The sequence below is a fragment of the Patiria miniata genome, unplaced genomic scaffold (genome assembly GCF_015706575.1).
Source record: "Patiria miniata isolate m_02_andy unplaced genomic scaffold, ASM1570657v1 HiC_scaffold_27, whole genome shotgun sequence".
NCBI lineage: Eukaryota > Metazoa > Echinodermata > Asteroidea > Valvatida > Asterinidae > Patiria > Patiria miniata.
In genome coordinates, this window is record NW_024037066.1 from 1073003 (window position 1) to 1088942 (window position 15940).

The window sequence follows — 15940 nt, forward strand, 5'->3', positions numbered from 1 at the left end:
AAAAAAGCACAAATTACAAATGGTTTACTGTTCATTTTAAGAACAAAAGTGATGCAGAATTAAGCCTAGTCTGTGGGGTATGACAAAATATTAAATGTGATGTGATCAAGCTACATGAGTGGTTTGTCGACCCTGGTCAACATTTTATTTATTACAGATTTGAAAAGAGCACAATCTCAGCCTTACTGCTGTGAAAACCGCATGCTGATACCATCTTTAGTTCAAAGATTATGGAAGTCGGAACACCAAGAGATGTGATGAAGTGATGTGATGAAGTGGCCCTATGTTGGCCTGAATCTCCAAATAAAAATTCCTGACCAACGACTCATTTAGCTTGATCGCATCACAAATGCTGTGTCAATGTCTTGTATTACAGGAGCTGGACACGACTGGCATGACAGAGATGTATTTGAATATTTTAAGTACTGTACATGTAGTTAAAAGTAGCTGAGATATTTTGCAGCAATTTCGTAGACAAATTCCAGCTCTGGCACATTCAAACCAGAAACTGCCACATGTTAATGCTTCAAGTCTACTTTTTTTTGGAGGAGTTTGCATACGATCATAAAAAAAAACAGTACGGTTTCACCTTTGGTTTAATTTTGTTAAACAAAATGCCGACAGTTTTCACTTTGCAACGTCAGGCGGTTGTTGGCACGGTTGGGGTAGCTCTGTTTGGAATTTTTTCGGGCAAATCGTCGGGTGCTGGCAACCGTACTCAGTCGATCTTCTCCACTTTGCCGATGATTTTGCCCTGGTAGATGGGTAGAATTGTTGAATCGTCCGAGATGATCTCGTGGACAACTCCCGTGTCAAATTCGTCGCTGGGCGTCTTAAAGGTATACCTGTTCGGCAAAAAAAACAGTAAAAAACCACAAAATTTACATGACTGGTTGTCAAATTTCTCTTATTGTTATACCCCTCCCTTTTTGGGGGAGGGGGGGGGGAATAAATACTTTGCATAACTGAAATATAATAATACACATTTGATCCCTAACAATGTATTCAACTTCATGTACATGTACATATATATTTACATGTGCATAAACACAACACGCACACACACACACTGAGGTATGCACCCCTATCTCTCTTCTGAAAATATCCCCTGCCTAGTGGCATTCCAGAAGGTCAACAAAAAAAGTTGGAGGAAAACCGCAAAAAATTTTTTAACATAAGTCACAACAACTTCTACGGGTACATGTAGTTGTGATGTAGCCCCGAGGCTAGAGAGAAGAAAAAAAAATTACGGACAAGAAATAAGATGTCCCTGGACAGGTGCAGCAGCCAATTGCAACTGTAGCTCCTAAGGCGCTGACTTAAAAAAAGGGCCACAGCAAATTCTTTTTTTGTAGCAAAATAAGACAATCAAAGATGGCCGCCTTGGCAACCACTGTTCCCTCCACATGGGTCCCCAACCCAGGGTGCATCATCACTACACACATTTCAAATCAAGAGTGTGTGTGTGTGTGTTCCAGAATGTCAAAGCCGACCGGCCAATTAGAGTGCAGCGGTTTCCAGTTTCAGGCGGTTCTGTCCAGTCTTGGGCGGCACCAATTATAGGTAATTTTGGTGTTGCCGATGACACGCCGGGGGGCGGCGGCGGCCATCAAAAGGACACCAGCAGGGGAGGGAACAGCTCAGAGAAAGCCTAGCGTTTCTGTTTCGAAAGCCACAGATGAGGAAAGTACTAAGAGACTAGTGGGCGGTGTGACCTGGGGCCAACTCTGCATAGACACATATTGGTTTTAAAAATTCAAGTTTGTTTTTACTATTTGCACTGAAGGTAATTACATCTGCATTTACGCTGAAGTCACTGCATCATATGCAAATCCTCTATTTGACAGAAAAGCACGAGGCTGAGCTGCATACGGACAACACACAAGAATAAGGAAATTATGGTTTTGGTGAAGCTGATCCAGTTATCAGCGACTAGACTAATTCGGCAAACAACATTAGAAGCCATTTTTTAGGTCAAGCCACATCCGCGCGCACGCGCCGTGCGCATTCTTAAAGACGAGGCGCGTGCGCATTATGTTAACCCTATTGATCAAAGGCGTACGGAGTGCGTGTGTACTACATGAGCGCAACTCGCCCAAGCCTGGTGCTATCTCAGAGAATGGCTGTCGCAGAATCAGTCTCTAGTTTTTACTCTTTTTCTGCAACTTTTCATCATGCCGTGTTGATAATCTCTAGAAAACTGAAACGATTCTAACATCTATCATGTAAATAGTCATAGCAAAATTTCTTCAGCTCTTCTCCATGCATTGCCGACAAGAAGTTGACGTACTGGGCTGTACTACTCGGCTTTAAAGGTACAGCTCCTTCCAAAGCATATATTCTCTCTGAAAAGCGGCCCAAGTCCCAGATGCATAAGGCATGCTAGTAAACCGCACTGCGTTCTGAATATTAACGTTATCCCTAAATCTCCTTTGAGGAACTTAAGGGAATAGAGACCACTTATTCTGTTTACTCTAAGTTCCCGGCTGATTGGATAACTCAACTCACGTTATTCCTCACTGATTGAAAGGCAACTGAAATTAAACCCTTTCTGTACTTTCCCTTATTTGAATATTGAAAAAATCATCACGGAGTGTTTAAATTCTGTACTTTAAAACAAATTCGGGGGAATTGTAAATAATGTGGTTTTTTTCACAGGATGATTGAGGAACGTGTATAGTTTTTTTTTTCTTTCCGGATTCTTCATTTATATATTTATCAAGTGTGCAATGGTTTGAAATTCGTAACACAATTGTCACGATGTGATGTTAACCGCTTCGCGTTGGACGGTGTGTTATCGCGATCTGGCCGTTTCTATACACAGGCACGGCTTTCTTTCTGTGGACGGCCAAAAGTACTATACCCGTAGCAACCATTTTGAACTCTCGATGAGAAACATTCTTAATTTTTTCCAATTGTATAACTTCCCTTAAAATGTCAAGTGTGCCTCGACACGCCTCCGGACGACGTCTAAACACACTAATCCCCCATTTGTTTTGTACACACAAACGAAGTCCAAACAATCTGTGTAGGCGGACTGTGTGTTGTACATGTACATGAACCTGGTCACTGTGCACAGCCTGTTGTGGTACAAGTTACGCTCCGTGGGTACACCCCAGAGTGTTGAAAAATATGAGGTTGCGGAAAGAAATACCGTAAAAATACTGTTGAAACGACTCCTGTGAATCAGTATTTGTGGCGTTTGGCTGTATCAAAAGTTGGCTGCTACGTGTATATCTTGCCTTTTCGAAAATCAAAATTTTCGGCAAAAAAAGAGCCTTGTTAATAACAAAAAGTATATCTCTTATTTATCCGGAAAAAACACAGACAAAAATGGACAGATACTGTACATCATCAGACCCAACAAGCCAAACAGGAACTTGAAAAAGCAGACAATTTTTTTCCCTTTTCTCCATCCAATCTGCCGTCTAAAATACCCAGGAGAACTCGGATTAATTCTTAACATCCCTCCGATCGGGAATCTGAAGTGGCAAGCAAAACAAGACGATTGCATCTTTAGCCAGTGCGGCCCGGAGTAACGACACGACACAGCGTAGTGGATGCCCTGCTTTTTTCAAGAATAAACCCCCTGAGGGCGCCCCATCAATCTGATCAGTCAATGTAGCGAAAAACAGGCAAAGGCAACAACGCTTCCTCTGCTTGTCTTCCCAATTTGTGACATCGGTTGAGAAGCCAGAACACATAAATAATGTCTCGTTATTTTTCCACGCCGTGGTTTTTGTTTGTTTTTTGAGAGACGCACAAAATAGAAAACCATTATTGTTTTTATAAACACTTTGTACATAACAATTATCAACTTCAACATAATTATCTACTTGGTTTTTTTTTCCTCACTGGTCTTTATTTTTTTTTACCTCGGAAGGTAATATCTCACTAAAGAGGGAAATTTATTTTGGAAAGGGGGGGGGGGGGGGAAGGCAGGCAAGAAATCAAAGCCAATCCCACTCATTTTACCTACATGCAAATCTCTTTTACTTATACTAAGTGGAAAGTGGAAGCTGCAGACAGCAAAAATATTACGCAGGCAAAATATCATAAATCTTGCAATGTTTTGTTTTATAATTTTAAAGCCATTTCCTGTTTGCGCACATTGAGATTATTTTCTCCAAGTTTTTAGTGAGCATTTCAGTCAAGACTTCAAGATGCTAGAACACCAGGCCTAGGCACGGAGCACAGGCCGCAGGCTTCGCTTGAGAAACTCCCTGGAGACAGCTGAAGCATCCTGGCGGCGATAATTCCGGAAGGAGGCGGGCCAAGGAGGTAATCACACAATGAAAACATCTCTCCAAATGGTCGGCTTACGGAACTCTTCCCGTCTCGCGAATTTTTTTTTTTTTTTTTTTTAACCAAGGCTCTCCCAATACACGGCCAATTCCAATCCAAAATGCTTTCCCTTGAGTGTTTTGATTACAGATTATCTTCACTCCTGTGAATTTGCCACGGTTTTAAAGTCGATGGTTATGCGATTCTAACCTTGCTTCAAAACAAAGACTTATTATTTTTTTTCTAAAAGCACCGCATCAAAGAGGCCTACATGAGAACGTCGGTCAGTAGTGTGTACATTAGGGTATTAAAATCTGTGACGTTCATTTGGAAAATTGCCTTTTGATGTGATTGCTTTTTTAACTTGACCTTAAAGCATGACGGAATATAATCACAGTAGGGTCGGGACAATGAAGTGATTTCGGTACTACAACACAGTATGCATTTACTACTTCACTGTCAAATAAGACGATTCAAATTAATGATCATATTAGTTTAATGGTGATAACAATGTAGTTTTTTTTGTAGTGCTTTTAAAAATCATAAACAGATTGCAACTTACGAAAGAGACATGCATTAAATTGCAAGTAAATGTGAACTGAAAGGCTAAACTCCTTTTACGAGGCATTCATCGTTGTTTCAAATACAAGAATACCAATAAACCCCAAAATTATGAAGGCTTTTCGAAGTTCTGTTCTTTTTTTCTGTGGAATTTCTTAAAAAGAAAAACACCAAAATGAACATGGCAAACAAATTGATTTGGACCAAGTCGACCCTCCCCCCCTAAAAAAAATGTTTAACGGGAACTGAAGATATACATGTGGCACGGCACCTAGCCTATTTGGTTACCAGCGACACCAGGGTACCATCTGTATATAGAGGCCCCAGAATTCCATCAGGCCTTAATCTCATCTCTCATCAGCCCAAAATAACATCTTGGCCACAAAAGCAACACCCCAGCAAGCCTGACCTCAACAGAGTTGCCCGGGGCATCGACTACCACCAAGCCCAGCACCGGACAGTAGAGTGTTAATCCAACCAAATCAAAGTCCCCCCCCCCCAAAAAAAAATGGCCTGGAATAGAGAACCAGCAGTCACTACTGAGCTGAATCTCTCTCTAGCCAACAAGGCGCTGATATAATTTGACTTCAGATACAAGAAGGGTAGGCCCCTGAAGGGGTGCGAGCTGAACTAGGAAGCCAAGGTAACTGCAGCATGAGACGGAGATATCAAATTTCACACTCCGAACACCTTCCAGTTCCCCCACGTGGGTCGGGCAGCAAAATACTCTAGTATTTCTCCTTAGCTGCGACACGCTAGGACGGTGTGAAAATCACTTGGCCCAGTCAGGGCAATTACATGTGCAGGGGAGAGCTGGACAGAAATAGATGGCTCATCAGTCAAGTTCCATTTAACGTGTAAAGCACATCCTCTGTTTCTTTAAAGGGGCATTTAAAATCAATGCCAACTTGAATTATTTCTCATGAAAGAGAAAAAAAAATAGACTTGCTTTTGTGCTTCTGTTGTTGTTCCATAAACCAGGACACACAGCTCAGTTAGACAAGACTTAAAAAACAAATCAGACAACGAAGTGTAATTTTTCCAACATCAGACCAAATGGACCAGTATGCACTGTCAAGTATATGGTACCGGAAACATCAGAAGTGCCAACAACCTTGACAATTACCTTCAACTTCAGAGTTTTTCAGTACATCAGTCTTATCAGATGATAACCAGAGAAAAAAAGCCTTGCAAATATGCGTATTATCCTGAGAGACGTTAATCTGACACTCCAAAATGATGCTGAGATATCCTCCTCTCAACTGTCCACCGCGAGTGACCACTGACGGGCTGCAGACGTCCACCGGGAACGGACAGGACAGTCCGGTCAAGCATGATGAGGTCTACTGAGGATAACCCCCAGGGCTTCCCTGTACATCCCAAGTCATGAACTTCAATCCAGTGGACATCAAAATGGCCACAACTGGGAATTTTCCTTAAGAGGAGGGGACGTGCGCCTAATGTGATACCGATCACGCCGGTCTGCCGAGGTGTCAAATCGTAACTGACAGCGCGCGAGGCTTTTTAGACCTGAATTAAGTAAGTGGAGTCAGGATAGATGCTTCTTTTTTTTTTCCTGCCACGAGCTATGCATGGGCTCGGATGGCAGTTTAACAGGATGACAGGGATGATTCTGCAAGACAGATTTCTGACTCAGACGTCAAATTACTAGCACTGGGCTAAAATAATACTGCAGCTGAACAATGCAGGATCGTAACTCGCATTATACGCCAAGTTGCAATGATTACTTAATTTAGCTGGCATGTCACACACATGACAGACTTTGATATTCGAGATACACAGCTTGTATCTAAATTCTGTTCAAAAGCTCTTATTCAAAGCAAAGGATTTTGATTACTTTTTGATAATTTATAATACTTCACCAATTTTTCCAGGCTTTGTTAAGCCATTTTCATCCTGCACACAACACAAAAATAGATAGGCCGTGGATCTTTTAAAGCTCCAGACTGAATGTTGGATTTTCTCCACAAAAAAAAACAATCTTGCTTCGACATTCAAATAAAAAAAAACACTGTAGAAAAAGCGTTTAAAAATATTGGAAATAGAATATAAATGCACTATAATTTTATGGGAATTTGTTTGCATTGTCGAAAATGACATCATTGATTCGTTTAAGGCTTACCTGTAGTCACCCCTCTTGGAAATGAGAGTCTTGAATTGGGCCAACGTGATCTTGTCGCCCGGTAGTGTCGTCCTGTAGGGGATGGGATCGTTGCAGAAGTAGTAGGCTACCGTCGTTGTCATTGTTTCCTTACCGTCCGGCGGGGCAAAGGTGCGCTGCTTGGACCCACTTTTCCTCCTGTGAACGTAATCAGAGAAACAGATTACCAGTTTAAAGATATTTATAAAACAATATGTGTTTTGGGAGATTATAGTTGCTGAAATGGGCAATTCCAGGGTCATGTAATGTCCGTGACTGAGCCTTTTAAACAGTGGCAAAGCTTCAGCGGTGTTCGGAACGGATGACAGATAAGCACGCAAAATTGAAGAGACATGCAGAAATTGTTTTAAGATATTCCTGAACTTCAAGGTCCTGGTCGTATATGGTAAAAACGGCATTGAAAACATAGCTCAAGTTAAGAAATAGTGGCCATTTAGTGTCCACGTCTATGGCAGTCATGTAGACCTCAGTACAATCATTGCAGTTCTTTGTGTGTGCAGTGCTATTGTTTGACCATATCTCATAGATTTACATGTGGACAAACTGGTGTTTGACCATCTTTCTTTAAACCATCGCCATTTCTTAATTTAGGCTTCATTTTCAGCGCCGTTTTCACCATATACCACCAAGATCCTGCAGTTAAGGAATATCTTGAAACAATTTTAACATGTCTCCTCAATTCCAAGAAATCTGCGTCTGGAAAAGTGGCAACGTTTTTTTAGGACCACCCTGTACAGAGACAGTGACTTTAAAGAAACGACGTGAATGCTTTGGAGTAAACACATGTACCGGTATGCTGACCCACTTCAACTGACCTCTTTGGGCATGCACATGCTACATTCGTATCAAACAAAAGCCTGGATTTTAATTTCCCTTCCCGAACAATAGAGAAATCTTATCCAGCCACACACTTAAAAGCCACGCTTTCAAACCTGTCCTGTTCTGGTGTATTTCGCATCCATCAAACATCACATGCATTAGCAACACACCGAGGCACAAAACGAGTTTAATATCCGCTCGTTAGCCACTTATGGTCTCGCAACGCCTTTTTTTTAAAAACTTTTCGGAACCTTTTTTCTTTATGAAAGGGATTGGGTGTCTTACAAGACTTAAAGCTTCAAACTTTCCTTGCGATAGTGTACCGTATTAATGCAACTGTACATTCACGAAAAAAAGAGAGGAAATTCCCAAAATCAGAAGACTTTGCACGGTGTTTTTCTTTTGTGAATGACAGAAATGGGAATTAAAGAGGAAATCAGCTGGTCTGAGGAAAATTGTATTTAATTTGAAACACGTATTAAGGAGTACAAAATGATTGTGTACCACCTGTATGCAATATGGACCCACTTTATTAATAGCAATATGTTTGGTCATCAGATAAGTCAGTATTTCATGAGAGCCTCTGTTGTCTGACTGAAAGCCTTGCAGTTTCCACTTGGGTAATTCCAGAGTTATGAAAGGAAGTGTAATGTCCGTGACACGGCCAATGAACCATGATATCTAATTAATGATTCAGAGAAATGATCGTAAAACTCCTAGTCTGTAATCTTCTTGACCATTACTACACGATGTATAGGATTTTAATAATACATTGTCGGGTTTACTTAATGAGCTCTTAAAAGCGCTGTCAAGGATATTATAAAAGGCTGGATCGCCCACTTGTGAATATCATATTAATGACAACGGACACGAGAAACACTGATCATAAGAAACAAGGCGAGACCAGTAAAACTTTGGGGATGGGGGGAAGGTTCTAAGGGGGAACTTTGGGGATGGGGAAAGGTTCTAAGGGGGAACTTTGGGGATGGGGCAAAGGTTCTAAGGGGGAACTTTGGGGATGGGGGAAAGGTTCTAAGGGGGATCTTTGGGGATGGGGTAAAGGTTCTAAGGGGGAACTTTCGGGATGGGGTAAAGGTTCTAAGGGGGTACTTTGGGGATGGGGTAAAGGTTCTAAGGGGGGTACTTTGGAGACTGGGTAAAGGTTCTAAGGGGGGTACTTTGGGGATGGGGTAAAGGTTCTAAGGGGGTACTTTGGGGATGGGGTAAAGGTTCTAAGGGGGTACTTTGGGGATGGGGTAAAAGTTCTAAGGGGGTACTTTGGGGATGGGTTCTAAGGGGGTACTTTGGGGATGGGGTAAAGGTTCTAAGGGGGTACTTTGGGGATGGGGTAAAGGTTCTAAGGGGGAACTTTGGGGATGGGGTAAAAGTTCGAAGGGGGTACTTTGGGGATGGGGTAAAGGTTTTAAGGGAGTACTTTGGGGATGGGGTAAAGATTCTTAGGGGGTGTAGGGGTCTGGGGGTGAAGTTCAACTGGCATGTGCCCTGCAACCTACCCTTGGTCTTCCATCATATCTGGCGAGACCACTGGAGCCATCTTGGCAGGCGCTGAGGTTACACGGGTTGGAGGGTTTCCGCTGGTGGGTCTCCTCTCCTTGCGGACGCCATCAGAATGCCTGCAAGGACGGAAATTCAAAAGCCGGTCAAGTCCAGCAACACGAATCTTCAGAGAATCATAATGCAACTATAGACATTGTCTTCTGCAGATTCACTTACGGAGAAACTGTAGAAACTATGGAGACTTTTTCCTCAACACTCAAAAAGTGGCTAGCTGGTTCGTTCTTCAAGATATAGACAAAGCATATGTGTATACCAAATATCAAACATTGCATGTGTGTGTATAACAAGTTTTCAGAGTTTTTGGGTTGTAACAATTTGATGTCATGTACTACGAGTGCTATTTTGGGGGGAATTCAAGGCTCAGGCCTTTTGAAGTGGTGGTGCTCATTTCAGAGTGAACAGACATTGGGACAAAAAACCAAACTATCCTGCAAGACATTACCTCTGCCTCTGTTTGCTGGAGACGTCTATCCTTCGCCGCACCTCCTCCAGCACGGTGAGGGGCTCGGGGGGCTTATTGACGGGCATGCTGGGGTCCTGCATGATGGGCTGGGTGGGGAGGTGCGGGGAGCTGCGCTGGGGTAGCACCTTGGTCAGGCAGTGCGTCCGCTCCTGGGAGTTGGGCCGCGAGGTGTTGTAGGCGACGGGCTTCTTTGGCATACTGTGGGCGAGTGTAAAATATAAAATATTGAAACAGCGAAACAAATGAATTTTTTAACGACCTCAAATGACCTCCAGTTTTGGACGACTTGTGATGAACCCAACCCAAGCATCACTCCATCCAAGGCCAAGTTCGGGCAAGGACCATTAGTCGACTAGTGGTTGATTTGCACACTAATAGCAAAGTGCGAACGTCTCTAGTCGAACGCTGGTCAAAATGTCATTGCAAAACGTCTGGATCCTGGCTCCCTGCTGTATGTTACGAATGTGCGCGGCTATGGTTACCAGCGATGCAACCAGCCCCAGTAGGTTGGTTCCAAATAGTCGACTAGCGTAGTTAACCATCGTCGACTAGACAGAGTTCGGGCAAGCGTTAGTCGACCAATGGTTAACTATAGTCCTTGCGCGAACTTGCCCCAAGTTACATCAAAATCCATCAAATTCAGTAGACAAAGAAACAGTCGAAGCACATTTGAAGAATGACCTCTAATGACCCCTACATGACCTTTGACCTCAGTTCAGTACTCCGATGAAGAGTTGTGTCTTCCCACCCAAGGGTCACTGCATCCAAGTTTTATCAAAAATCCATGAAAGCATGTAGAAGTTATACATTTTTTTCAAAACTTTATCATACGGGTCTACGGACGTTCCAGCGGATGGGAGTTCAGGGTAGGAGCATTGCTGTCCAGATATCCCTATTTCTAAAGACTTGTGGGGGTACCCTTTTTTCTAAAGATTGCACATGTGGGGTACCGTTGCCTTTGTTTGTTACCCCACAAGTACCTCTGGTGTGTACGGTCGTACAGAATTTAGGACTGGTAAGTGTCTCTCAAAAGTTTGTTTTACGCGACACAAAAAATGGTCACAGTTGTGCCAGGTCTCCCGAATTTCGCTTGTTACTGACCTTTGTCTGTGCGGTGGCACGGATGAGGTCTGCGTGATATCAGGGGAAATGCGGTGGCTGGTCCGACGGTACTGCTTGCCGATGACTTGCTTGCTGTACCTCTCCCCTTCCTCAATCCACTGCTCGATGTGTTGCTTCCTGCAAGTGCAAGACCGATCATTAATCTTTGATTCATTCTCGCTGATGGACTAACTTACCTACCCCGCGAGGCATCAATAAAGGTTGAAAGGTGTATGAACATAAGAACAATTTAAAGCCCAACCACCATAACCAACCAAAAATATGCAATGACTGGCATTACATGTAGATGTTGGACTCCAGCCTGAAATTTGAAAATTCCTTTATCAACCTATACAGGGCAAGTAAAAAAATTGAAACCCAAATGGACGGACCAATGTTTGAAAGAGGTTTTGCATGTAGCACTTTCAAAATCTAGGATATGAAAGCCCAATTCCTAAGCTTTCTTTTATTACAAGAATCATTCAAATCACTTGTGTACTTTTCAAGATACGGACTTTTAAACACAACCACCGTTTTAAAGTTCTGTCCACGGATCTCAAAAAAGGTGTGCTTTCTTTCAGCAAAATGAAACAATTCACACACATCCCTATGCGACTTGTTTTTGTTTTGCTGAAAGAACACTTACCTTTTTGTGATCCGTGGACACTTGAAAATTACATGAGCGATTGAAATGATTCTTGTACTAAAAGAAAGCTTATGATGGGGCTTTCATATCCTAGATTTTGAAAGTGCTACATGCGGAACTTCGCTAAAACAATAGTCCCGACATTTGAGTTTCATTTTTTTTTACTCACCCTGTATTGCACTCAACTTTCTACCTTTGAGAAAAACAAAACCTGAGGTTAGTACATGAGCAAGACAAGGTTTATACCTTTCGTTGTCCGATGGCAGCGAAGGAGGACCCTCGTATATCCCACTGTCCGTCGTCTTGGAGATGGAAGAAATATCAGACTTTTTACTGGACTTTTTGGTTTTCACATGCCGTGAGGAGTCCGTTATTAGGTCCATGGTTATACTGTCTCCTCTGGCTCGGAGTTTGTGGTATATTGAGTCGCCCGTTTCGGCCGTCAATGTTCTCTGCGCTCCGGCATCAAATTCGATCTGCTTGGCCTTGTGATGCATCAAGTGTTTGTACTGAGCAAGGGACATCTCGGGGTCCACGTTGTAACCCGGCGTGTAAGCGTCCTTCGCCCGCTGTCGCTGCATGATGAGTTTGTTGTGCTGTTGCAGCTGATGATGAGGAATCATCTGCTTGGGGTTTATTCCCGGTTGGACCATGGACCCGCTCAGCGGATTAGCTACCTTAGCCCGGTGGACGCGCTCGGGCGATCGCGACCGAGGGGAGTACTCCCCCGGCGTGTGCCTCGCCGAGTCCACGAACACGCGGGAGAAGTGGTCATCTAGAATGCTGTTGGGGTCGTCTTCGGGTAACGCTCCTTTCTCAAACATGGCCGCCGATAACCTGGGCGCATCAGATGCACTGGCTGTCCTATCTGGGTCCGATTCCTCTTCCTTAAAAACAAAAAGACACGCTAATTAATTTAATCTACAAATTTGTGTTGAACAGTTTTTACCTCTGATGTGCAGACAATGTATTGCTCATTGAAAGTTTTAGTCTCTGTCTGAGCAACTTCGTAAAAAAAATATACTGATCTCTTGGAAATCATTGAAAATACATCTTCTGTCTTTTGTGTTTGTTGTTGAAAGTACAGAACAATGATGGAAACGTACACGTCATAGTAGACTTGCAATGTACAACTCGCAATTTGCGGTACTGCTCATTTTAAAGCATTAGGGCCGATTCATACTCAAGAAAGCGAACACAAATGTGAACTTATGATGCCACAACAAATATTCGCACTACGAATCCACAAAGCTGAACACATTTCAGCTCCGGCTAACACTGCTCATTGCCAGTGCAGCGCATACACGCACAGTGGTTTTCCAGAGAGGCGCACTCTTATTCAGCATGTGGGAAATTCCCAATTTTTCCAGTCAGTTGTAGTGAGAGCACCACACTCGGCTATGCTTGGGGAGACCGTTGTTGATTTCTCTTCCTTACCTCCACTTTTCGTAACCTCGCCGAGAGTCGTTCCTCCGTCTCTCGTTGTCTTAGGACCCTCTCCAGTTTCTCGGTCAGAATACGTGCGAACTCTGCCGGCTCCATGGGCTGGACATCCTTGGGTGGACGCTGAGTTATCTATCAAGAGCACGGGGAAAACAAAGCGCTCCTTAGTATTCACCTTACATGTACCATGGGTTGCAGAGGCTTTCTCGCGTGAGCACTATGTTTCTTGGTCAATTCTAAATCAGCACTGTGTGTACTAGGGTGTTAAACACACGGGGCAGGGTTTGGGCCATGATTGGGAAAGACGGAAACAAGGTATCGGAATTTTTCAGATTTATTTAAGGTATTAATGTGGTTAAGAAGTGGATGTACGAAACTTGGATTCAAAATTCGACGTGAAAGGCACTTGAATAGACTTCTGGCTATCAAAAAAAAAAAATGACAAAAAAAAAAGAAAAAAAAATCCAGTAAAACAAGACCTTCATGTACAACGCCAAGACAGTTATTTTAACTGAAAACCTGTTTGTTTTCATCTGGCGCGCTGCATGGTCACAGAAAGGTTGTCAACCTTGATAGTGGAAACTTAAGATTAAAAAATTAGGTGCATATAAACCTTGAACAGCCTTCCGGCTAAAAAATTTAAAGACTGTGCGTTAAGAGAGAGATCTTCAGATACAATGCTAGAAGAGTAAGTAAGTTAACAGAAAACCTGTTTGCTTTTCTTCTGACTAGCTGCAGAGTAGCGGAAAGGTTGACAACCTTCTTGAAAGGTACACAACCTTTTTTTTTTGGCCAAGGCTACATGTTGTACCAAAATTTCAATAGATGGATCTTTTAAACAAATGCAAGCACGCATACATCCCTAGTCACATGTTTGTTAATTGAAGGGGGGGTATGTATTCGGGGGTCCGATGGGGGGGGGGGGGGGGTTGAAGTATGGTACATGAATGTAAGGATGGGGGAGTGGCTTATCTTACAGGGAAGGGTGGGAATGATGTAACCCGTCCATTCTGCCTGACGTTGGTCTTCATGGCTCGGTATTGCCTCCGTCTTTGCTGCTGCTTCTGATGTCTCCCCATCATGGGCCCACCGTCACTGCAACAACAAAAATACACAACACTTAGCACACCACTTCAAGTACATATATTTGTCTTTTTCAAAAAACGACCAGCTCAAATTGATACCTACATGTACACAGTGGAGATCTAAATTGACACAATGTTTAGAAATAAAATATACGGATGAACACTTAACCCTAACCCCCTAGGCCCTTGTTGCTTACATCCATCCTCAATCCTCCAAAATCCTCCAAAATTTTTCAACTCTGCCTAAATTTTTCAAAATTGTCAGACAGTCCTGCCTCAAAATCCATTCATCCTCAATCCTCCAAAATCTTCCTCATCCCAAAACTTTGCACTCGTGTTTAAATGAAGGATAACCAACGCCAAATCCTTCAAAATCATCAGACAGTCCTGCCTCAAAATGCATTCATCCTCAATCCTCCAAAATCATCTTGTGCTTCATTCACCATTCATCCTCAATCCTCCAAAATCCTCATGGGCTTCAATCACCATTCATCCTCAATCCTCCAGCATCCTCATTTGATTCAATCACCATTCATCCTCAATCCTCTAGAATCCTCCAAAACTGCCAGGAGGATTTTGGAGGAGTGAGGTGGGTTAGGGTTAATCCCCATGTCCTCCGGGGGTTTTTTTTGCCGGCATTATAAATATGAAATACTCCAGCATTTTCAAGTTTTTTTCCGCCCAACAAAAGAATAATATTTTCTGCACCCTCCACTTCAAATTATTAAGTGGGAAAAAGTGCGCATGTTCACTGATTGTCCGACACACGTAACGGTGACAAATGATGTAACAATGGCTTTATGCTAAAGCCATTGAAATATGTAAAACAAAGCCACAAATAATTTGACATTTTCTGAGACTTTGCACTGATGTCTATGTACATGTACGTACATGTATGTTGCTTGTATACATTGTATACACTGTGTTGCTCGTACACATGTACATGTACATGCGAACACTAAATGTACACTGCGTCAAGAAGAAATAAGTAGTTCATACGGATCCATTTCACACAAAAAACTGTGTCCCAGTTTTCCCCCATAAATCCCAGCAGGAATGCACACAACCATCTTGGGGTGAACGTCCTTGCTTTCTGATTCATTTCACTTCGAAAAAAACCTTTTGTATTGCTGAAGATTCACGTAATGCTTTGATTCATTTCTGCACAACATGAGCATGAAGCAGCTTTTGTTGCCGATGTGCCTTTGTGTATTCACCAGATAAACTTACAGTATACGTGTGTAATTACATAATTTTTGCCAAACACACGTTATTAACATCCTCCAAAAAAAAAAATCATTTGAGAGACAACAAAATACTTCGGACGTGTCGACACAAAGAACATGCTGAAAATCAAAGATCTTCAGATCCTTAATATATGCATTCTCTAAACCCTCGTTTCGTCATATCAAATCAATAGGCAGCCCATGGCAGCCTAAGACATCCGCCTGCTCATCATCATCGCCGCCCGACCCCTCAGGTCAAAGGTGAAGGGTCAACGCAAGGCACTCACCCTGAGCCTGTTGGCGCATGCACTATCATATTACATGTGCATGAGCAGGCTAGTGTTTCGTTCACCTCGATGGCTACACTGGTTTTTTTTTTTTTACTACACTGTATCTAATCATTCAGGCAAAGGGTATCCCTTGGTCAGTGAACCAACATGTCCCCTTTGGGAGGGATTAGTTGCCATGGCAACGCAAGGTTTTTCCCAACGATATTTTTTTTCTCTCCTTCTTATGAGAACTGAACCCTCCACAAAAGCAAAAAGCAGGTTG

The 15940-nt window shown here is 42.7% G+C and overlaps 1 protein-coding gene across 2 annotated transcripts in view; it reads right to left on the bottom strand.

Annotated features, from left to right (window-relative positions):
• Positions 1 to 225: 225 nt before the first annotated feature.
• The window catches only part of LOC119734224 (axin-1-like), a 37750-nt gene continuing 22035 nt past the window's right edge, over positions 226 to 15940 (bottom strand). For both annotated transcript variants that reach the window (XM_038207593.1, XM_038207594.1), the window contains exons 4-11: positions 14055 to 14172; positions 13072 to 13209; positions 11881 to 12521; positions 10989 to 11126; positions 9867 to 10085; positions 9361 to 9480; positions 6989 to 7165; positions 226 to 845 (exon numbers count right to left, since the gene is read on the bottom strand). In XM_038207593.1, the coding sequence (XP_038063521.1) occupies positions 719 to 845; positions 6989 to 7165; positions 9361 to 9480; positions 9867 to 10085; positions 10989 to 11126; positions 11881 to 12521; positions 13072 to 13209; positions 14055 to 14172 (1678 nt within the window). In that variant the 3' untranslated portion in view covers positions 226 to 718. The remainder of the gene's footprint in view (positions 846 to 6988; positions 7166 to 9360; positions 9481 to 9866; positions 10086 to 10988; positions 11127 to 11880; positions 12522 to 13071; positions 13210 to 14054; positions 14173 to 15940) is intronic.